Below are 23,602 nucleotides of genomic sequence, written 5' to 3' on the forward strand. Positions count from 1 at the left end.
CCACCTGACCACAAGTGGCTGTATGGCTTAATTAGGCTGTCTCAGTTATCATCAGTAGAGTGATACACTGGGAGATCTTCACATGTGTTCTTGGGGCAGTTCTCCATCAAAATTAGGGCAGAGCTGCACAGTTAGTGCAGTTAGACCATGTCTGTATGACTAGTGATGAAATTCTAGTGCCTAACTTAGCTCTACATAAACCTGTATCACAAACTATGAACATAAAACAAAATTGTATACAGAAAATATGAAGGCAAGTCAATAAGTAAGTCACAAATTAACATGATATATTTTAAAATAGCAGTGAATACTTTTTATGCATGTTAATAGGTAGAACTATCTTAGTTCCTGATCATTTCATTAATTAAAGTACCAGTTGCAATTCGACGTTTTTCCTTGATAGCAGTATCAGCATGGACTTTCATCTCGCTGTACACATTGCTGTTGAGAGTTTTACTGTTTATCAGATACTCTTTGTGAGTAACACCATGGCAATCTCTCCATATACAAAGCATGATCTTTTGTTAGTCTAATTGTGCTTTGCGATGCTGCCAACGTGCTCACCAGGTGCAGACCAACCCCCTTTCTGGCCTGTGTTCTTGAAGTAAATCCACTTTTCATCAAAAGTGATGATCCGGTCCAGAATTTTGTCCTTGCACTGATATTCGAGGAGATTAGGGCAGATCCGAACGCATCTGTTCTTATCTGCTTGAGTCAGCTCATGCGGTATCCAATGATTGAACTTGTACGTCAAGTTTATGTGATGCATAGGGCAACTAATGAACATGGCTGTACTGTCTAACTCCTTAGCAATCTCTGGAGTGGCAGCATGCTGATCTTCTTTTACAAGTTTTCACAGGTGGGCGTCATCAGCATCAGCAGCCCTGCCAGAGCACTCTGCTTCTTGAATGTTGTATTTCTTGTGTTTGAACATTGGGCACCACAGTGTCATATGATGCAACATTAGTATCTAAAGCTATGCACATGATTTGGTGACATTCTGTAGCTGACTTTTTGCAGCAGAACTGGAAGTAAATGATGGTTCTAATCTGGTAGCATGCAGTTCCATTTCAGACACCTTAATGATATTTTTTTACAAATTTCACAACACAGTGTTCTAAAGCAAGTCTTTTTCTTTCAAATGCCAAAAATCGTTTGACAAAATATGATCAAGCACGCCAATGTGAACTGTTTGTGCAGACGATATTTGCGGTGGCAGGAAACTTTGGTTAAAACCCAATGTAATTCAATGTGATAGAGCTCTTATATAAGTAATAAGAAACTGTAAAAAGTGCAACCATTGAAAGAAACTGGTTGACATCCATTATTTAATTAAGTTTTTAAATGTAAAATTATTTTTTACTCAACATAATAACAGCCATTTTCATGAAAATTTCTGTTAAATGCTTTAGTTTCTGTTTTCTCCCTCTTTTGGAAAGCAAAAACAAAAATCAAAGCTTCCTTGAAATGTGTAGATTTTATTGTAAAAAAAAAAAAGCCATCACAAAACCTGTGGTGGATTTTATTTCGTTTTATGTTTCATACTGATGTGCTTTCTTCTGTATATTAAGACAAGATAGGCATGTTAGATTTTGATACATTTTCATTATTTCACTCTTATTAATTTTCCTTCCCACACAGGCTAAAAACAGGGAAATAGCTAAGTTATTGAGACTTCCAATGGAGGCTCTTCCTGATGCTGAGATATTTGGGGGAGCTTTGAGTGCAGTTGCTGACAATGGACCAACAGATATGAGTGGAAAGGTATTCACATTTTGATATGAAAGAACTGAAAATGCTATATGCTTATATTTTACCCAACACACACAAGTAAAATATAACATGTAGAATTTTCAGCTCATTTCAGTTTCGAACAAGAATTTAGAAATTTCACACACAGTAAGCTGCAAAATTAGTTAAATAGTTAAATCATTAAGACATAATTAAATCAACAACAGTGGTAAATTGACTAATAGGAAGAATGTAAATCAAAATTCAAACCAAAATGAAACAATAATATAATGTAACAAATAGTTAAATATTCTTTATTCTCTTTCAAGAAACAGTCAAAAAATTTTTCAACAGAGCCATATTTCTGAGTTATATCTGGATGATTATCAATACAAGTTCATGAAATAAAACAAAAAAAAAAGTTCCACATTCAGAATGATAATCATTAAGATACAATTCAGGAATGTGGCTCTGTTGAAACATTTTTGGCTACTCCTTGAAAAAGATCAAAGAATTTTCAACTATTTGTTATGTTATTTTATTATGGTGTTTTGTTTTTGTTTCAGTTTTGATTTATATTTTTCTGTTGGTCAATTTGTCACCATTATTAGCCCATTAATGTGGACAAATGCAAAGTTGATGACAAATGCATTCGATGCAAAATGATAAATGCCCAAATCACTTTTCAAATTGTTGCCACCAAATATTTTGACCAAATATGTTTAAAGAAACTTAATAATAAAGAATCTGCACGAATATATGTATGTTTCTCGCATTGTAAAAAAACAATGAGCCATAAATTTTTTAATAATGTAGTCCTCCACCCGAACATGAAAATCTGGATTTTGAATTTCAAATTTGTTTTATTATCTACTTCATATTTTTTAAGCTTTAATGAATTTTTTACTAAGGAACTCAATCATATCAAAGCTAGCAGTGGCAACACACTGTGTAGAATAAAGCATTTTTATCTCCAGTCTGTGAGACTGTCTATCGGAAATTCTAAAAATATGCTGTTTTCAAATATTTTTCGCACAATGGGGCATTAGCTGAAACGCTCTAGAAGCGTGCATGTGTCTGTAAATGAAAAAAATGCCCATATAAAATCAGAAACCTTTAAGATTTTTTTATTTATTATTTTCTTTTGATTATATATATATACATGCATATGTATATATATATATAGAGAGAGAGAGAGAGATATGCATATAAATATATACATATATGTTCATTTTTAATTCTGTGAAATATTTTAATAATTTATGACAAATAAATTGCACAAATGATACTAAATTTTAATGCACTGAAACACATCGCAATTACTAGTTTACTTTTATATATTTTGCAACTGCTTTAATGAATCCATCTTTATTTATATGATGGATATCTGTGTTGTTATAATTCATTTTTTGCATACTTATCAGCTTGCCCATATATTGATGTCACATTTTGAACATTCCAGCATTGGGTTTGGTGTTGGTCTACCATGATATGATAACTCCTATGAGTTGGATCCATCAATCCAATGATCAACCATAGTTTTCAAGAATTATACCATTTCTGACCCTGTACATTAAAAGGAAGTGAAAGAAAATATCTTTGATAAGAACTCCCACAAGAAAAATGTCATGTATTCTGATCAGTGAAATGAGCACTGACAGCCTTCATAGAATTCCACATGCCCTTTTCTAATTTCACATGTTGAAACGCATATTGCCATACAGAACTCTGCTCAAAACTATTGTAATGCAGTTAAAATGAACAAGGTATTTGTATATTCCCAAACTTAAAGTGATTTGACATATTTATTGAATATCATATTGCTATCAGCAAATGGCATCAAATCTTTCATTAAAAGACTTTGTTAGCTTAAAAATGACCATGATCCATCGTGCAATTTATTTAATAAAATTTTTGAAATCTTTCTCAAAATTATGAATAACATTATATAATGTTCATTAGTTTCTTCGTTTAGTGGATTTGCTCATAATTTTTTTCCCTCCCAGCTTCACTTGATGACTGGAATGGATAATATGTTTTCTGTTATCAATGTTACTGAAGTTGCACATCCAGAGGATCTGAAAGTTATTTTGGATCAGTTTGGAAGCTTAGCTGATTCTGTAGCAGGGGTAAGTTTAAAACTGTGCAAATAAATTAAATTTGCTTTGTGCTGCTAGAAATTTTAAGATTTTTTAATAAGTATTTTAACATATATCTGTATATAAAAATTTTTTAAATGCTAATCTTGATTTATGTTTGTCTTATTTAGTTGAAATTATCATTAAAATGTCTTAATTTTTTTTCAAAAAGCTCATGAATTAAGTTCCCATAATAAGTGAATGTGTTATATCATAATAAATATTGTTAGAATATCGCAACATAAAAAAAAGTCCATGCTCATACTTACTTGTTATTATGTATAATAAAGTAATTTTAGGAGATAATTCAATAAATCTGGAATCTCTACATATAATAAAAGAAAGAGTCTGTGTGTCTTTTGTTCGCCTTGCGCGTAAGCTAATAGACCCACGGCTAAGAAATTTGGTACATATTTCACATTGTCATGAAACGTAGGCACTTAGCTATTTTACGAACTTAAAATAAATTTCGTGTTTCAATAAATCAATTAAATACGAATCTATTTAACAAATCAATAAAAATATTAAATTCGTATTTAACATTTTCAACAGGATTTTTTCTAAAAAAGTTTATTTCTTAAAACGTACAGTTTATTTTTCTTTGATTTTTGGATACGTTAAACTTTCATCCTTGCGACTGCTTTTACAAAAAGAATTTTGGAAAAATGATAATATTTTGTATTTAAAAAAAATTTTTTAAATGAAGCTTCCAGTACACTTCTCACATCTCACATCTTTGAAAATGTGATTTTGGCGACAATTTTCCTTTCTTATTGTTGCTGATAGATTTTTGAGGAAATTGCGTCATTTTGAATAGTTTCATTCTTTTAGAAATATGGGTTTGGCAACAATTTTTCATTGTTTTTCTTATGTCACTGTTTTTAAGAGATTGGCATATTTCATTGTCATTTTTTTATATATATAATACATTTAAAAAAAATTTTTTTTTGATAAAGTTGTTCTGCAGAGTAAAATTCTGCACGAAATTTTTTGTTTTTTGAGTTTCATGTTATTTTTTGCTTATTTCACTGTTTGTAAGATATTGAAAAGTTTTGCATGATTTTTTTTCTTCAACAGAAAGTTGGTTAATTTTTTTATTAGGATAATTAATATTTGTATTAAGGGATATAGCTTATTTCATTGTAATTTCTTTCTCTTGAAAATATAAGATAAAATATCATTAATTATATTTTGCTTTTCAGAATATTTTGTTTTTGTATTCTTTTATGTTATTTATTTCTCATTTCACTGTTTTTAAGATATTGAAAAGTTTTGAGTGATTTTTTTAGGAAACAAAGTTTTTAACCTCATTTAGACCATTTGAGTTCTTAAGATTTTGCACATTTTCTCGGAAGATTACCTAAAGTATCATAACATTTCAAAATTTCAGAAAAAGAATCATTGAAACTATCGAGTAAGAAACACTTTATAAAATGCTTGCTTAAAATCATCCTCTGCCTGAAACGAAGCTCAAAGACTTTGCTTTACAAGTTAAATGGCTGCGATGTGACTGCTGACACATTTTCTCAGACGATTCCTGAAGTATCATAATATTTCAATATTTCAGAAAAAGAATCATTCAAACTATCGAGTAAGAAACTGTTTAAAAAATTTTAATTTTATTGTAGAATTTTTATATAATTTTTTTATGTAGTTGTGGTGGTTAAGAAGGGGGATATAAATTATGCTTTAACAGATGTTTAATGCACATCTCATGCAATCAGTTTGCTAAAAATTCAAGATGTATATGTTTTTCTGGAGATACGTCAGAGCCGTATGCAAGGAAGGGTTGGAATCTTAACAAAGAGAAAAAAGTTGGAAGAACTCACGCGGCCATTGGTCCCAGGTGTGTCTTTTAGGCATTTTTCCGGTACGTTTAAAAGCCAGACGAAGGCTGGCGGCATAGCGGCTAGTTAATTAATAAAATTTTACAGTTCTTATTGATTTGATCACACTGTCAAATGTTAAGAATCATTCAATTATCTTTTGATCATTTCTTCTGAGAGGCATAAAATGAAAGAATGGAAAATTGTGCTTAATTTGTATTGGATTGCAGTTAAAAATCACAGTCACTACTTTTAAAGCTTATATGCTTTAACTGCTTTTAAAGTTATATAGATCCAGAATTAGATGCATTCGTATATTGTGGACATGTAGGAATAGGAAGCACCTATTCCTGCTGTTATCCCATGCATTTTTTCCCCTTAATGTGTTTTCCATAGATAGCTGTGTTTTAGGTTACTTTTTTTAATATAGTAATTTTCTCCTTAATGTGCAGAAAAAGGGGAAAAAAAAAGATCCACCATATTAAGAAGAAGAACTTCCATGAAAATATCTTAAAGGATGTTGAACATCTTAGTAGAGTAGGGGAAAGCAGAGCTTTCTTTCATGAGATTAATCATCTATGAAGAAGTTTCAAGCCAACAACTACAATGAGCAGAGGGAAAGATAGCAATATTTCTTTCTATATAAAGTGACATTCTTCAAAGATGGAGGGAGCACCTGAATGAGCTGCTGAATTCTGACCTGCCTTCAAAAGTTAGTGGATCAACAATCAGAAATTTAGAGCTTATTGGTCCCCCCTTTATTGATAGAAGTGAATAATACTATAAAAAAACTAAAAAACAATAAATCTCCTGGACCTAACAATATACCGTCAGATCTTTTAAAAGTTGTGGAACCTAACTGTGTACAGCTTATAAAGGAATTAATTCAACATTTGGAAGAGATACTCCCAACTGAATGGAAACTTAGTACCATTTGCATGATACACAAAAATGCTGATGTCCTAGACTGTAGTAATAGAGGAATCAGTCTTCTTTGCACATCCTATAAAATTCTGCCTACTTACTATTCTTTTTGACGGACTTTTGCCATTTGTTGATAACTTGATAGGCGACAATTAATGTGGATTTAGGAAGGGATGATCAATAACAGCAAATTTTCAACTTAAAACAGATTCTTGGAAAATGAAGAGAATTTGGAATCGAGACTCACAATCTTTTTATAGATTTTAGAACAGCATATGATTGTATTAACAGAGAATTCCTCATAAAAGCTATGCATGTATTGAAAATTCCAGAAAAACTTGTTGCACTTGTAGCCTTGACTCAAAGAAACCATAATTCAAGTAAGTAGACATACAGGGCTTGAGGTAAAAAATGGAGTGCAACAGGGAGATGCATTGTCATGCCTCCTGTTTAACATAGCACTCAAAAAAATTATTAGAGACTCAAAGGTCAGCATTAGAGGAAATATTTTTACTCAGTTCAAATATTGCCTTATGCTAATGACATTGGCATTATTGCTCAAACTGCACTGGATCTCAAACAGGCATTTATGGCATTAGAACAAAGTTCTAAAAGAATTAATTTATTTGTAAACGAAAATAAAACTAAATATTTACCTTGCTTTAAGTCTGACTTACAGCTTAGTCACTTAGAAATTGGGAATTCTAAATTTGGAAAAGTTAATGGATTTACAGGGGATTTATTATTTGGGAACAGAGATAAATAATAAAAATGTGTTGGCCCCAGAAATATGTAAAAGAATCATTGCTGCAAATACATGCTTTTATGCCCTGCATCAGAGACTTGGGCATTGACTTTACGTGATGAGGAAGCTCTGGAAATTTTTGAGCTGGCCATCTGGCTAGAATGAATGAAGATCGTTGCTGCAAGAAAATCTTTCTGGCAAAGCCCATGGGAAATAGACCTCAGTGCAAACTCCCGCTGAGATGGATTGATTGTTTTGAGAAAGATCTTAATATTTTAAAAGTAAAAAAAACTGGAAAACAGTTGCCAAAAGTAGAGATGTCTGGAGAAGACTTTTGTAGAAGGCCAGGGCTCACCCAGGGCTGTCGAGCTGTTGAAGAAGAAGAGGAATTTTCTCCTTATTTTGCAATAAACAAACAATGTTTTTTTTTTTTTTTTTTTTTTTTTTTTTTTAAGGCAGGGTCTATTTAATCTGCCCCTGGTTAATTGGTAGTTGACTGTATTTCTTTTTGCATCTTAAAGAAACATAACCATTATGTACTGTTCCATTTCTAATTGGTTATTTAATAAATCGTTCTCAGAAAATCCAAATATTACTTTTGTTTTATTTATTGCTTTATTTTTTGAAAAAATCAGTAACATTTTTAAACACTGCCTTTTTTTATTCTGAAAAAAACTGGTTTTCTTTCTGTGTCAGTTACATTTCAAATCTGAGAAACCAAAGATATCTGAATGTCACAGCACATATATGCAAATGTGTATTTATAAAATAGAGGTAAATTGAATTGTTCACCTGATCTGATTCAATTCAAGTTTGCCTTTGTTTCTGATTTCATCTGGCAAGTCAACCATCCATATTTTTATAGCATCATCAGGAAATTATGTCACTAAAAATACATTTAAGAAAATACAGTTTAAATGTAGTGAATAAAAATAGTTTATTGGTAAAATTTTATTACAAAAATGAATTATTCTAATTTTTATAATTAGTAATATTATTCTAGTATTCAATACTTTATAAAAAAGTAATACTATCATTATTTCATATTTTTGACTATTTTCTTTTTATAAAACTAGCCACTTGCATGTCTATCTAAACTAGTTTCTATTAAAAAAAATATATATATACAATGATTTTTATGAGTCCCTCTAGTTTAGTTTCATGGATGCAGTTAGTAATTAAGAATAAAATAGATGAAAAACTGCATTTATTGCTTTTAAATCAAGTTAGTTTGTTAATCAGTAACAGCCAGATTAAGTCTGAGAGAAAAATTAAATATTTTACACTTGGCAAAACACTTGCATGTGGAATATAAAAAACGTATTATTTCAGACAGTGGCAAAACATTTCTTGTAAATAGCTGAATTTATTGATTAAATTTGCAAGACAAATACCTTGCACTTCGCCAAGTGGGAACATCTTTATTTTAAATCACAGAATTTTCTGACTAAATTTGAAAAATAAATATGATATGCTTTGCCAAGTGGCAACACCTTCCTTCTAAATCTCTGAATTTGGTATTCAGAATTTTGTTAAGCTCGTATAAAACATGAAATAACGGAAAAGCAAATTTGAAATTCAAAATTTGGGCTTCAAGGTGCACATGTCTGAGCAGAGGTCAATGCAGGTTCAAACTTTGATGGCTGTAGGTTCTACTTTTTTCCCACAGTGTGAGGAATATAAGTACATATGTGCATGCATATATACATACATACAGCTTCTTCATTATTTAATATGAAGAAATGGGGCTGAAATTTCCAGTAATTAAGAATAGTAAACATATTTGCATTTATATTAATAAAATTTTCATAAGCATTTCTCATAAGCTTTATTACCAAAAATTACAAACTCAGTTTGTGTATCCCCTCCAGTAGATTAACACTATACTGCAAGTTTATATTATAGGATTTTTCCAAGACATTAATATATCTAAAAGAAATAATGAGATTAAAAAGAATAAGTTCTGCAAAATCAATATTTTTTATTCAAAGTGTCAATTTAAAACTAATCTTTATTAGCACTTAAAAATGAAAATAATCGATTTAAAATTTATTTTATATTGATTTAAATAAAATGCAGCATTTTTGCTCATGACTTCTTTACGGAACGGTATGTTACGATTTTATCTATTAAATTTTAATGCAAGTTGAAATATATTCTTCTATTTTTAAAATTTGTATATTTATTTTCTAGTCTCTGGCTGAATCAAATATAGCAGGACATTTTTTACCTGCTGAAATTAAGAGGGCTGAACAAGAGCTGGATTATAATGCAACTGAACCAAATTATTTTATTTATTATGGTAATAATAATTTCCTATTCATATTATGAACTTTTTGATTTTGTATTCATTTCTAATTATAATTTTTTCTTATTTATCATGCGACTATGGTTAATGATAGTATTTTTTCCTCTTTAAAATTTTGCCATTTGTTTACTTTATAATGTAACATTCATTGCATACTTTTAAGTTTTTAATTCTTTGGATTTTCTTCAGAAACTGTAATTTTGATTTCCATTTCTTTTTTTTAAATTGAATGATAAAATATTATATATATTATTTTCAGAATACTCCTTCTAAGAATTAGGAATGAATATTTGTTATTGTCCTGATTTCTATCTGTAGTAAAATAGTAATAATAAGCGGAAGATAGCATAGTTAAAGTGCTTTTGATTTTGCAAATATTTTTTTTTTAAATTAAGCTTTTAAATATTATTTTATAATTAAGAAGAAACTATCTATATACTTAAGATTAATTTGTTATTAAGTAAGAAGTATACAATATTATTACAATAAAGGTTTATAATGTTTATTATGCAAGTGTATCTATTACACCATAAATTTTAAATATTTTTATTTCCTAAAAAACTGCCATTTCCAATTTGTACTTCTAATTTAAATTTCTTGAAATATAGTAAATAATTCTGTAGAAACTATTTAAATATTGTATATGCTCTTTATAAAGCAAAATTTCCAGTAAATTAATTGGCTTATTATGCTTTAATTAAAAGTAACATATGCCATAACTTCATAAGCAGAATTCAAAAAATATGTTTATTAAAAACTTTTTAAGGGCTGGCTACAAATTTAATAAATTTAATTAATAATAATTTAACATAAAATTTAAATAATTAATTAAAAAAATAATCAGTGAAAAATAAGGTTTTCTAAATATTCTCCAAATTTATGATCACACATGTGTAATTACATTCAGAGTGTAAAAACAAGTCATTCCAATGTGGAATATATCTAGGAATTTTTTATGAGGATGACAAACTTTTTCTTTCTGACTCACTAAACCATAATTTTTATAATTTAGTGATTTATATTATTTAAAAATAATGAGTATTTTGTTAACAGGAAATTTTCCTCTGTAGGGGTCATATAACTTCCTTTTTTTTGAAGACTTTCTAAAGAGAGTATTTTTTATTTCACATCAGGATTTAAGCTATACATCTTGATTACTTAAAGTTCATAAAATCAAACAAAGCATAAATAAAATCTCGAAATAGGTGCAATATATAAAGGTGTAGAGTCATTAGGTTATTTTTTAAAGCAGGAAAGATGAAAAATTAGCAGTGCATTCACCGGGAATCGAACAACGGACCTCTGGAATACACGTCCAGCGTATGGACCACCACACCATGAAGGTATGCAATAAAGGCTAGAGAAATACCTTATATACTCCCCCTTTTAAACGATGACTGGATTTTTAGGTGGACCCAATTGCCAAATCCTGGGTGAGAAGAATTATCATCCAACACCCTTTTATTTCAGGCACCACAGTAGAGTCATTAGGTTATTTTTTAAAGCAGGAAAGATGAAAAATTAGCTACGCCTTCGCTGGGAATCCAACCACGGACCTCTGGAATACGTGTCCAGTGTGCAGACCACCACACCAAGAAGGCGAGAGAAATACCTTATAAAATAAATTTAAAATTTTTATTTCACTAACCTTAGTTAAATTAAAAGCAGTTCCGTATTATATTGTGTTTTACAGAAAGGTAGATGCTGCTGCTTTGTAAAATTGTTAAGTCTTTCAAACTCATGAGAGAAGTTACGCAAGACATTTTTCTTCACAATTTTGTAGTTAATCACCTCATTTGTATAATCAAAACTATTTTATTTGCAAATTTGTTCATTTTTTGTAATATTTTCATAGTTGAGGGAAGTCATAAAGAAGTGTCTGAACGCCTTAAAACTAGAGCTGTCGATGCTGCAAAAGATAGTAATCAAGAAGATGTAAGTTTTATAATAAAATTTCTTTTTGCATTTAAACATTAGAATTTTAAGCATTAAATGAAGTGAGTTTTATTAGTTTGTGATACAAATTTGTGGGCAATCAAAAGATGCTGTTGAAGTTTTTGAACTTTTATAAAAATTTCAGCTTCTATATCTTTCTCTGTTCCTTTGCTTTCTTTTAATTTTTTTGCTACATCCACTCTTAGTTCATTTGGTTTCCTTAAATGCAAAATTAACCAAAATCCAAATAGGTTTTAAATTATAAAAAAGGAACTATTGTTAAAATTGTCTTGCATTTAAGTTTAATATTTTCCTAAACTATTGTTTATAATAGTATCTAAGATCTATTTTCCTTCTTCTTTTAAGGCAAAAGAAATGATTATTAAAATGAAAGACATGATTTCAAATATTCAGCAGAACTGCATGGAAGAATTAATGGTCTCCCCTGAACCTTTCTTCACGGAATCTAGAAATGGATTTCAGATGACATTTATAAAGTAATATCTATTTAATTCTTGCACAAACATTCCATTTCCATCTAACCAGTGGAATAATTGAAATAGCAGTTATTTCATTAGTTGATTAATCTGTTTTGTTGATCTAATTAAGGCTGAATTCTGTCTCTGAATTTTTAATACTTAATTGCTGAAGAAAGGTTACTGTGTTTCTTCAACGTTTTACCCAAAATAAGAAATCCCAAAGGTGGATTAGGGCTTATTTTAGGGGATGTCGTATTTGTTCATGTACAGCATTTAGTATTTACAATTATCAACATTTATTCATATATTGAAGAATCTACATTTATTTATTTATTCCTTAAAAAAGTTTTGCATTTATTCAAATACAATCATATCATCATCGTCTTTTTTTTTTTTTTTTTTTTTTTTTTTTTTTTTTTACCTTGTCATAAAACTCCAAATTTCATTTAGCCTGATTTTCTTATGACTTCATTTCCTATAGAATTGGCCCTAATCTTATGTCTAACAATATACTTTTTGTCTCTGTAGTCAGCTAGTAATACATTGATAATACAGCTATCAGTGCTTTCATCCCATGAATTCTTCATCTAAATCATAACCTCTTGCAGATCATTGTATTCTGATTGCTATTTTCTGATATCTAACTTCTCTTTTTCATACCTTCTTACCCTAGAAGTTCTCCATTATTCCTTTCCTGTATCTGATACAATAGCTGATTTTTATACTCATCATTTTAGGAAGCAATGGTTATTCTGTTTAAATCTCTTACTAAACCAAGTTGTTAGTTTATTTCACATGATTATAATGAAGTACATCTGTTATATTGGGTTACATATTGAGTTATGAAGAATTGAATATGAATATTGACAACATCTATTTAGTGTCAAATACATACACGTATTGAGTCTGTACTTCAGCTGGTAATTTGGCCATAAATCTGTTTGACGATCTTAACAAAAGCTTGATTTTGGCAGCTTGATTTAAGTATAGATGGTAGCTTGATTTAAGTATAGATCTTATATTACAAGCATCATGAGAAGTTGTGCTAGGGCTTGTTTTTTGATTAGGTCTTGTTTTTAGGAAAACACATTATGTTTCAGGATTTAACCCTCTGAATAATAAGACTTTTTTTTTTATTTTTAAAATAAGTACTAGTTTTTAAACAGTATTTATTTGCTCATATTATTTATTGTTTGCTTTTGTGACCTTCTATTCCTTAAGATAATACCTTGGTCATTAAAAAAAACAAAGCATTATATTTTTTAAAAAGTAATATTTACCAAGTGACAGCACTTATATATACTGTGTGTAGTGTTTATTAACATAGGATAAGGTAATTACTAACATCAGGAGTCTTGTGATTTTTGTTTGAATAGACAAAAACACACACACACACACACACCAAAAAAAAAAAAAAAAATTAATTGCTAAAAAAGATTGCTAGAGCAAAGGCTGGGATGATATTACAAATCGGTAGTGCCTAAATCAATTGGCAGAACCAATACCAATTACCAAACCAATTATCTGAAAAAATTGGTCCAATAATTCATTTATTTCTTGTTATTTATTATTTAATAAACAAATTAGTGGTGTAATAAACCACTACCAAGTGATAGCAGATTTCATGACTGCATAAAAATGATACTACTTGGACAGTTTTGTGAAATCTGTTGTTGTTAAGTTAATAAGTTTTTTATTGTTGAAATTTCCATTAAATTTAATATTTTCAATCTGCCATCAATAGTTATAGCTTTTTTCCAGAGAAAGGTATTTTACTTTCCTTTCTAAAATAATTTGTTACAATGGTATGTTATTAGTAATGCTGCTTGTGTATATGAGACAGTGACTAGGGTACCAGAACATACTCATAAAGATCTTTGTTTTCTTGCCTGGGCTTTTTTCCTTTGTGTTACCAAAAATGCTGTAAAAAGGAATTATTGTTAAAGCATGATTATTGGATTCTAGTAAATCTACAATACCAATTCATTTTATTCTATAATTGCTGTATTTTATTTTAATATATGGGACAGTTTACTAAAACAACTCATGATATAAAATTATCTTTTATTTATCTTAGCATAACAAAGAAATAATTCTTTTGAAATTCTGTTTTTCTTCTTGTACCATACTTAACTCCTTGAGCCTGAGAAAACCTGCATAATTTCCACAGAAAGGATCCTAAATATAATCTTTAAATAAGTGACTGATCAGTGTATTGCCCATATTCTTTAGTGTCTCTTAGGTAGTTAGTATACTGGTCATAATAGTAGGAATGTTCTAACAACACTCTTACAAGATGGTTATTTAACAATTTTCTGATCAGGATACACAATTACTGCAAGATTAAATTTAGGTTCTGAGTTGCAGTCTGTTGCTAGGTGAGATCCAAGTCTTAATTTGTTAGTTATAACAACACTTTTCAATGCTTCATGTTGTCGTCTCTTAAAAACTACTGTTTAATTTGCAAACTCAGTATACATTATAATAATTCATATCTTGTCATTCTTTTATTTGTGCACAATTAAATTTTGGACTAACAAATACAGTTTGTCTTACTTTTATGAGAATCCATTCTTATACTTAACTGCATATTTCATTACAGTAACATTTTAATAATTTTTGAAGAAATGCTGCAGGAAAATGAAATCCGTAACAGAAAGTATTTAATCCCTTTTATTTCTTAAATCATTTTTCTCCTAAGAAATTATAGTTGCTATTTAGCTTTAATATTCACTAAATTCTTAAGATTTACTATGTATGCTTAAATTTAGAAAATTATAGTATTCAGTTCTTGCCCTTATTTTGATTTCATTTAAAACAACTATCAACCTTTGTTAATGATACGTATCATATCAGTGAATTAAACAAGAATATTTTATATTTTGAGGCATTTATTTAAATAAATGTTTGTGTATCTGAAAAATTATAGTGAAATTGAAGAAGTTGTTTATGTTGAATACACTGTAAAAATATTAATAAGTATGTTGAACAGATTTTTATTTTCCTATACATTCAGAGACCTTATTTTTTTTTTTTTTTTTAAATTCATGTTTTTAGAAATTATGCCTCAAATTTATCTGGTGAAGTAATTCAGCAAGGAGAATCTTCATTTATTCTTCCAAACATATGTGAAGCCTTAGAAATTGAAAACTGTAATCAGAATGATTTTGCTATTGGAATACAAGTAAATGCATTTTTTCCCCTTTCCAAGATTCAATCAGTTTTAAACACAAGTTAAATTACTAGTGAAATGTTCTATCTTTTGGTCATTCTTAATTGTCTCTAATAATTTCTATATTTCCATTGAAAATGAATAGATTTTTGCTTTCTAATAAATATATAAATAATATTTAAAAAACTAATTAAAACCTTTTATATAGATTCTAGATATTAATTCTAGTTAGATTTTGCTGCTAGATGTGGCCTTTTTCCCTCCCATTCAGTTACAAAAAGTTATTAGTTTTATATATATATATATATATATATATATATATATATATATATGTAAATTATAATACTCGCACCTTTTACTGAGAAAGTCAGTAAAACATAACTAATTTTTTAGGTTTTCATCACAACAAAAATTATTTTTATATTATTGCTTAACAACAGAAATATAGAATAGGGAATACCATATTTACTAGAAAAAAAAATTGTTTTTGCTATAGTTTTGTTTTAAAAATTTTTTAAATCTTATAATCAGTTATTTTGATAAATGAAATTTCAAAATGAGCAGAAAATTTTAATTATCATACTATTCAGTATAATTGATGTTTAAATACTAAAAATCACATATGTAATTTTAAAGTCCATCTGAGCGGTTTCAATTTAGGTCTGAATTTGCTATATTGGTCACTGATATGTGTGAAAACAAATAGGTAACAATGTATTGCTAACAGTGTCCTTGGCTCATATCTGATGGTGCTGTCAGTTTAAGGAAATTCTGAAGGAAGGAGGAGAAAAAAGCTGAGATTCTCTTTCATAGAGTTTAGCAAGACGAAATAAATATTCACCTATATTTTTATTTTTTCTTAGAGTTTATTTTAAAATCTAAGGACAGTCTTATATTTGAGGATGTTTTATTTTCAAGTAAAATAACAGTAGTTACTGGAGAGCTAATTGACACCTGAAAATGTTTAAGAAGATACTGAAGAATGTCATTGAAATTGATGTGATTCATCTGTTTTTTACTTCTCTTCCAGTAGTAATTTTTTTTCGTCCAGTATTAAAGTGATACAAATTTTCACTTGTCATCATTTGATTAAGTTCAGAAATCTAATTAACATAGCTTTTAGTTTAATATCTGCATGGTTATTTTACAGCTTTCAAACAATGCATATGGATTTAAAAAATGTTATTAAATGTCAAAATTCAGAAGCTATATTGCTTTTAACATTCTAGCAATCTTATGATCTTTCTTCACTTTCTCAAGATTTAAGTAATAGAAACTTCTTAATTTAATATTAAAACTCTTTTAACAGTATTCAGTGACTTCATTTCAAAAGTTATGATAATAGTTAAAAGCTGTATTAATGGTGTTAATGTTATTTGGGTCATATGTATAACAGATCTGTTATTCTTTTGTTTTCTTTGTGTCATATGCAATGGAAATAATTTTAGTGGGGCATCTGTTATTGCTGCTTACTATTTTAAATCTATTTATGAGATGCTTGCCTCATATGCATAGCAGGAAAGGAAGCTTTATAATTATATTTGTAGTTACTGATCACATGATGAAATCTAGTTAAAAAGTTTGAAATAATCTGATTACAAAAGAAGATTATAGGCATTAATACTATGCTCAAAATACATTGAAATATTAAAAGTTATTGGCCAAGTACATAATAATAGGCAATTCGTTTTAAGTCTTCAAAAGTTAGCCATATATCAAGGCATGGGCTCAACAAGTTACTAGTGTTTTTGTATGCAAGCTGTCCATTAATTCTGCAGCACAGAATTTTTTTTTTTTTTTTTTTTTTTTTCTCATCAGGTAATGGATTCATGAACCATAGGCTAGTTTGCATTGTATCTCTCAAATGTTCCAACAAGTTTGAATCAGAAAATTGTGAACATCAAATCATATTGCCAGTGCAATGTATTTTGATTCACTTCTTAGAAATCTAGACTAGTGATAGGCTTAGCAGTGGCCAAGTAGTTAAGACTGCTGAACATTGGTAGTTTTACCTGAGTTTAAATCCTAACTAGTTGCATTGGAATGTAAATACAAGCCAATTTATTTTCCTCATGTATAAAGTAAATTCAAGATGTATACCTTAATAGAAAACTATTTTTTAGAAAAGCCTTCCATGAAGGCATCGCATTAAAGAAAAAAAAGAAAACTAACCATAGCAACTGAATGGTAAGATTGCTGAAAACTGGTAATTTGACTTAAATTCAAATCCAAGTGAATATGCTGGCTGCATGGAAGTTTGCATGGTTTTTCCAGTTTGTAACATGAATAAAAGCCAGTCCCCATAAAAAGGTCTCCACAAAGGCATCTTTTCCTTTAAGCAGCTAACTCTTATTTGCTTTACTATATTTCAAAGAATCCAACCCAATCTTAGTGAAATAACATTAATGCTCCATGCTTTAATTGATTAATCAGTTAATACACCTGATGACATATTGCATTATTTTGTTGGAATACCTCTTTGCCATCATGATGTGAAGCATTATGAATATGGGCAGGTAATTTGCTCAAATTTCTTTGCAACAAATAAATATTGGCCATTGCTGTAAAGCAGGGGTTCTCAACCAGGGGTAAATTACATAGTTTCAGGGGGTAATGCAGTCAGGCTTTTAATTACCTCTTGAGTATTTAGTTTTATTTATGAATATAAAAAACTATTTTTATTCAAACTTTGGTATTTATCAACATTTTGTATACTTTTTGTTGTTTAATTTATAAAACACATTAAAAATACTAATGTAAATTTAAATAAATATATATTTATTTTTCGAGTTTTGGAAAGAAGAGGTGGATGATCATCTACCAGTGGTAAAAAAGGGTGCATGTAGCAAAAAATGTTGAGAACCATAACTGCAAAGCAAACAAGATGGCTTAATGTAAATCACATGATCATATTCTATACTATCACAGAGTTACATGCAGTGTGAAATATTCTTAGGCAGTGCCAGCTCTAAGATTCTGACAACTAGATGCAGTTTTAAGTTAAGTTATCTTTAATTTTTTTCTTTAAATAAATGCAAAAGATAAAATTAAAGCATCAGAATGTATAAAGAATCTTAGTATTTAAAAAAATACTTGTTCTTTAAAAACAAATATATGTAGATAGTAACATGACAATTAAAATAATAGCACATACAAAACATAATGTGGATTAGAATTATTGATATTGAAGTTGCTGATTAGTAATTCAGCTATTGGAACAATAGATGCACCAACTAGAAAAGCAGAATATCGACAAGGCTTATTTAATTTTTATTGGAAAGAAGTGTGTGAAGAAACTGCATGACTTAAAAGTTTACTTTTTCTTACTTAATGAAAGCAAATTCATGGAATACATTGTAATTACTGAAAATTCAATTATCTCTCCTGTGGAACTACATACAGACAAGTACAGGCTTAGCAACTACTTGTCTGTTTTCCAGGCCAAATCACTGGCACACAGGAAGGCGGCACTATGGGCGGGTAGCCAAATTTACAACCATATTTCCTTCTTTATGGACAGCATGAGCATTCTACAAGAACTTAATAAGAAAGGCTTCACCTATCGTCACTCAAGAAGATTATCAGTAACTTGGCTAACTTAAAGATACTGTCAATCAACTGGATGCAAGGTCTGCAGGATTATGAAAGAGCAGACACTCTAGTGAAGAATGCCACCTCATGTATTGCCACGGATATGGACGTTCCATATTCAGATGTAGTTGTGAAAAACATGATTCATGATGCCTACTATACTCTTTGGCAAGACAGCAGGGGTAATGGAGATACTGGAAGGTTCACTCACTCTCTGTTTTCCAGAGTCACAATAAAGAGGCTTAAGACAGATTTCTACCTACTGCAGACTTATACTAACCATGGGAAGTTTCTCAAATACTTTACCCTTCAGACAGGAAGTCAGATGTATTTGTGGTATCCAGGCCACCCATCCACTACATCATGGACTGAAGGATGACAAGCATTCTACAGGCTTCTCATAGTCAGCCTCTTAACATCAGAGGCTACAAAGAACTCTTGTGCTATTGTTATGGGCAAAAAACGGCTCACATGATTATGTTATATCAAGTTAACAAAATCTGATATCAAACTGACTGTGTCAAATAATCAATCTGATGATTGTAGAGGCAGCAAGCCTCTCATGTATATATTTGAAAATAGGTTTTTTTTTTTTTTTTTTTTTTTTTTTTTTTTTTTTTTTTTTTTTTTTAACTTTTTATTACTAACCAGTTTGATTGTATTACTAACAACAACAAAAGTACTGTAAGTTGCAACACCCAACAGAAGGATATACAAATTGTAATGTAGTTAATTTAAATAAAGGAAAGTTGATTGTTCAACTGAGGGTTGCTAATGCACTGACCAGGAGGATTTGGACCAACCTGTAGTGCCCAATGAGAGGTAAAGCAGGCTGTAATATATTTATTATTATTATTATCTGCCCTCTGGAATAGTATACTTATATCCAAAACTACTTGAATTAAAAAAAAAGAAAGAAAGAACTCAAAAGGAAAAACATGTGATCTAAAAAATAAAAAGGAGAAATCTAAAAAGTTAAATCTAAAAATACTCATAAAATTTAACTACCCCATTAAATATGATTTAATAATTAGGATTTAGATATAAATAGCTGTGATATTTTATATAAATTTATGGCTAAATATTGGCCACTGAAACTGAGGTTTATTAATTTAAACTTGCAAATAATGTTAGGTAGGTTTTGAATTTATCTCCTATTTGTATAAATAACTACATCAGAAGATTATTATGTTATTTAAAAAAATGTGCCATTTTTTACAGATTCTCATAGTTAATCTTTAGCCAACTCAGAAAATAATTTCCTCTTCCCTAATTCATTTCTCAGGGAAATTCTCTGAAAGGCTCATGCTTTGTGCTGCATTCTTTGATTCATCTAAACATTTGTCAGATTGTGATCATAAATTTAGTATTTCATTTCATATTTTATTTATTGAACTACTAGTTCTATCATGTGTATATTTGTCTTCAATGGTTCATTAATGCTATTAATTTTAAGCAATGCTGTAAACAAGATAATATTTTAAAAAAAAAGATGTCTTTCATAATGAATTTTTTAAATGGCTTTTTTTCCCTTTTTTTCCCTTTCTTTCACATTAAACACTAAATATTTTCCCATGTTTTCCATACTTTCATTACAGCAGAAAATATAGTATTTCTAAAAAAAGTCTTTGCAGCATGTTCTAATACGAATATCATCATTAATTTATAAGGCATTTCTCTCGCTTTCTTGGCATGCGTTCATGGTGTGTTCTGCATGCTAGGCACGTATTCCAGAGGTCCGTGGTTTGATTCCCAGCGAAGGGGTTTGCTCATTTTTCAAGTCTCTTGCTTTCAAAAAATCCTAATATCTCTACAAATTAAGAAATTAAATGAATGTGATAAACAAGTTATATGAATTGCATGCAGATTTAAATTAATTATTCTTTGTTGGACACTTTTGCATTCATTTTACATGTGACTCCTACTGTCATATGCTTCTCCTCATAATTCTAATCCTCTGTAAATTTTTAAAAAGCATACTTACTGTTCCCTTACTATTTAAGCATACTGCATTTTAAAGCATACTGGGCATTTCAGTTGACTCCATAAAATTTTTCATGAATGTTTCTGAAGCTAATTTAATTATTATTGATGTGTGTGGGTGACATTTACATAATTGTTAGATTTTTAAAACAAGTTTTAGTTATTATGTATATTATATATTTCAGTGAATATCTATTGGTAAAATCAGTGATTTGTTATTAAATACTGAACAGGCAAAATTAATAAGAAAAATATATAAAATACATTACATTGATTACACTGCTCAGCTGTTGCTATAAACTGTTTTTATCGTTACTATGCTATTTAAAACAGTTGTTTCTTTTAATAGATTTTTTTTGCTTAACTAACATTCTATTTATTATTTTGTGTCGTCCACTTTCTCTGCATTCATTTTTTAACTGTTTTGTATTTGTGCTAATTTTCTTTTTCTTTATAACTTTCAGTCTGTTCGCTGGACACAACCTCTGGAATCTTATGTGGCTAATTCACAAAATTTGAGTGAAAACTCTAATGTTATACAAATTGAGATCACACCCCGAGAAGGAAATTCTACTATTCCAGTAAACAATACTAAAGATCCATTTGTAATATGCATTCCGGTTTCCAGTAGTGATAAAAAGGAAATGGAATATATAATTCCCAAGTTTTCAAGATATGATGATATCTTGGTGTATCATACTATACTTATAGAATCTTTTGGAATTAGTGTTAGTGTCTATATTAAGCCTGATAATTCTGATGCACCTCTGGTGGTTCTTTATAAATATGGTGCACAGCCATCACTTCTGGATTATGATGAAATTTTACAGATACAAGATATACCATCTGAAAAAGGTAATGCTTTTCTTTTAATGATCTTGTAAGTTCATATTGCTCTTTTTTATTCCTTTTAACATTTCTTCCTTGTTTTTAATCTTATCTTAATACAGAAATTAGAAATATACTGCACACGGTATAAAATTTGTATCACTAAAGTAAAATACATTTTAACATAATTTCTCATACTGCAGGCTTTCTAATGGATATCTTATGTTACCATTTTACACCTTATTTTACCCTAATTTTGAGGCATTTGTATAAATATGGAGCAAGTATTTCAATGCCCATCCTGTAAAATGCAGGGTTTCATTGCTGAGCTGCTATGTCACAACTTTTTTGATATTCTTAGTATCCAGAAATCTCTGGCTACCAAAATGTTCTTTCAGAGGAGGGAAGAAATTAAAATTGTTTAATATTCCATTGTGATTGTAAGATGGATAATCTTCCATCAAAAATATAAACATCTGAGATCAAAACAACCATGTGAGCATTAGATGTAGGTGCATCTTTCATTAGAGCTTAGGATTATGATATGTAACAACAGCACTTAAAAATATTCCTTTATTCAGTTGTGCACAGCTGCACTATCTGTAATTTGTTTCAAGAAAATCAGCCAATGATGTACTTTTTTAATTGCAGAGCAATCATCATTTTTGCTAGCTGGAAAACTAGATTTTCTGATTTGTGGAAAGTTAAAATGTTTCCATGTAACATCTCAGTTTTGGAGGACCGAGGTAAATCCGTCTTACATATGGTGGCTTTGCATTCTTAAAAAAATTCTTGACTATAAGTGACATAGTATTGCAGAAATGATTGAATATATGCTATTATCTTATTTTTCCAATTCCTTGAAAAATGTGTGGTCCCATTATACACATGCATTTTGAAATCCTAATATGCATTTATTCAGGACACAGTTGCATTTGATAGGCTGGAAGCATATGTCAGTTATTTTTCAGTCCATTCATCTGTTCCTTGGTATCATATATGTTTGCTGCCCTGTTCAAGTGGTGCAGAACAGAATCGGCCTTCATTTTGTTGGGACCTTGAAGAAAGTAACAATGTGATTTATTTTTCAGCCTTTAGTATTCTAAGATTAAAATGAATTCTTAATAATCAGCTTATAACCAGTCTGCAGATTCAAATTTTCTATTTTTTGAAGTCATTTTTACTATGATCTCTTGAGTTAACGGATGACACTGAATGGTGACTGAGAGTTACCTTTTGAGCACAAATATGTAAATTATTAACTTCTGTTAGTATTATGCGATTATACATATTTACTCATGTATTTTTCTTATCCCTTCAGCTTTATCACAAAGTAGCTGAAATTTTTATTTTATTTATTTATTTTTTTCTGCTGAAATTTTTTTAAGTATTCACATAATTTCTCCCATCCTTAAGATGTTCAGAAAGTGAGTTTTTCTAAATTTCCAAATGGATTCGCCTGCATAGTAACTGTTTTTGTTCGACTAATTGTACTCATGGACTCTTGAAGCAATAATAGTGAAAAGTTTCAAGAAAATGGGGTATCTAATGCTCATGACAGTTCTGAAGATGGTTACATGCAAGAAGACTGACTGAGCAGTGATGAAGATGCAGACAACAAGGGTGATGTGACTGGCAAACTATAGTAGATGACTTAGACAACAGTTCTGATAGTATTAAATAATTTGAGGATTATGGAGTAGTAGTGGACAGCAATAAGAATAGGCAAGACTCAAGATACAGGAGATCTCATTAATACAGATATCTCATTAAATTTTGGGAATGTTAATTATTATATAATTTTATTGGAGTGTAGGCCTCTTTAAAGTAAATAATAGTGTGGAAATTATGGTAGTTTATTCATTAATGCTTTTCATTTGTTACACTCATGCTCTAACTACATCTTTCAGAAATTAATTGGATAAAATGATACTCTTTCTCA

The 23,602-nt window shown here is 29.5% G+C and overlaps 1 protein-coding gene across 1 annotated transcript in view; it reads left to right on the forward strand.

Moving 5' to 3' along the window:
* The window catches only part of LOC118197714 (uncharacterized), a 232,343-nt gene that overhangs the window by 157,409 nt on the left and 51,332 nt on the right, over window positions 1-23,602 (forward strand). Inside the window, exons 26-32 of the mRNA XM_085825691.1 lie at window positions 1,642-1,764; window positions 3,738-3,860; window positions 9,558-9,666; window positions 11,528-11,607; window positions 11,974-12,104; window positions 15,144-15,270; window positions 21,297-21,687. Of these exons, the coding sequence (XP_085681817.1) occupies window positions 1,642-1,764; window positions 3,738-3,860; window positions 9,558-9,666; window positions 11,528-11,607; window positions 11,974-12,104; window positions 15,144-15,270; window positions 21,297-21,687 (1,084 nt within the window). The remainder of the gene's footprint in view (window positions 1-1,641; window positions 1,765-3,737; window positions 3,861-9,557; window positions 9,667-11,527; window positions 11,608-11,973; window positions 12,105-15,143; window positions 15,271-21,296; window positions 21,688-23,602) is intronic.

Source organism: Stegodyphus dumicola, chromosome 10 (genome assembly GCF_044657685.1).
Source record: "Stegodyphus dumicola isolate Sdum_Otavi_A_Nest chromosome 10, ASM4465768v1".
NCBI classification, from domain to species: domain Eukaryota; kingdom Metazoa; phylum Arthropoda; class Arachnida; order Araneae; family Eresidae; genus Stegodyphus; species Stegodyphus dumicola.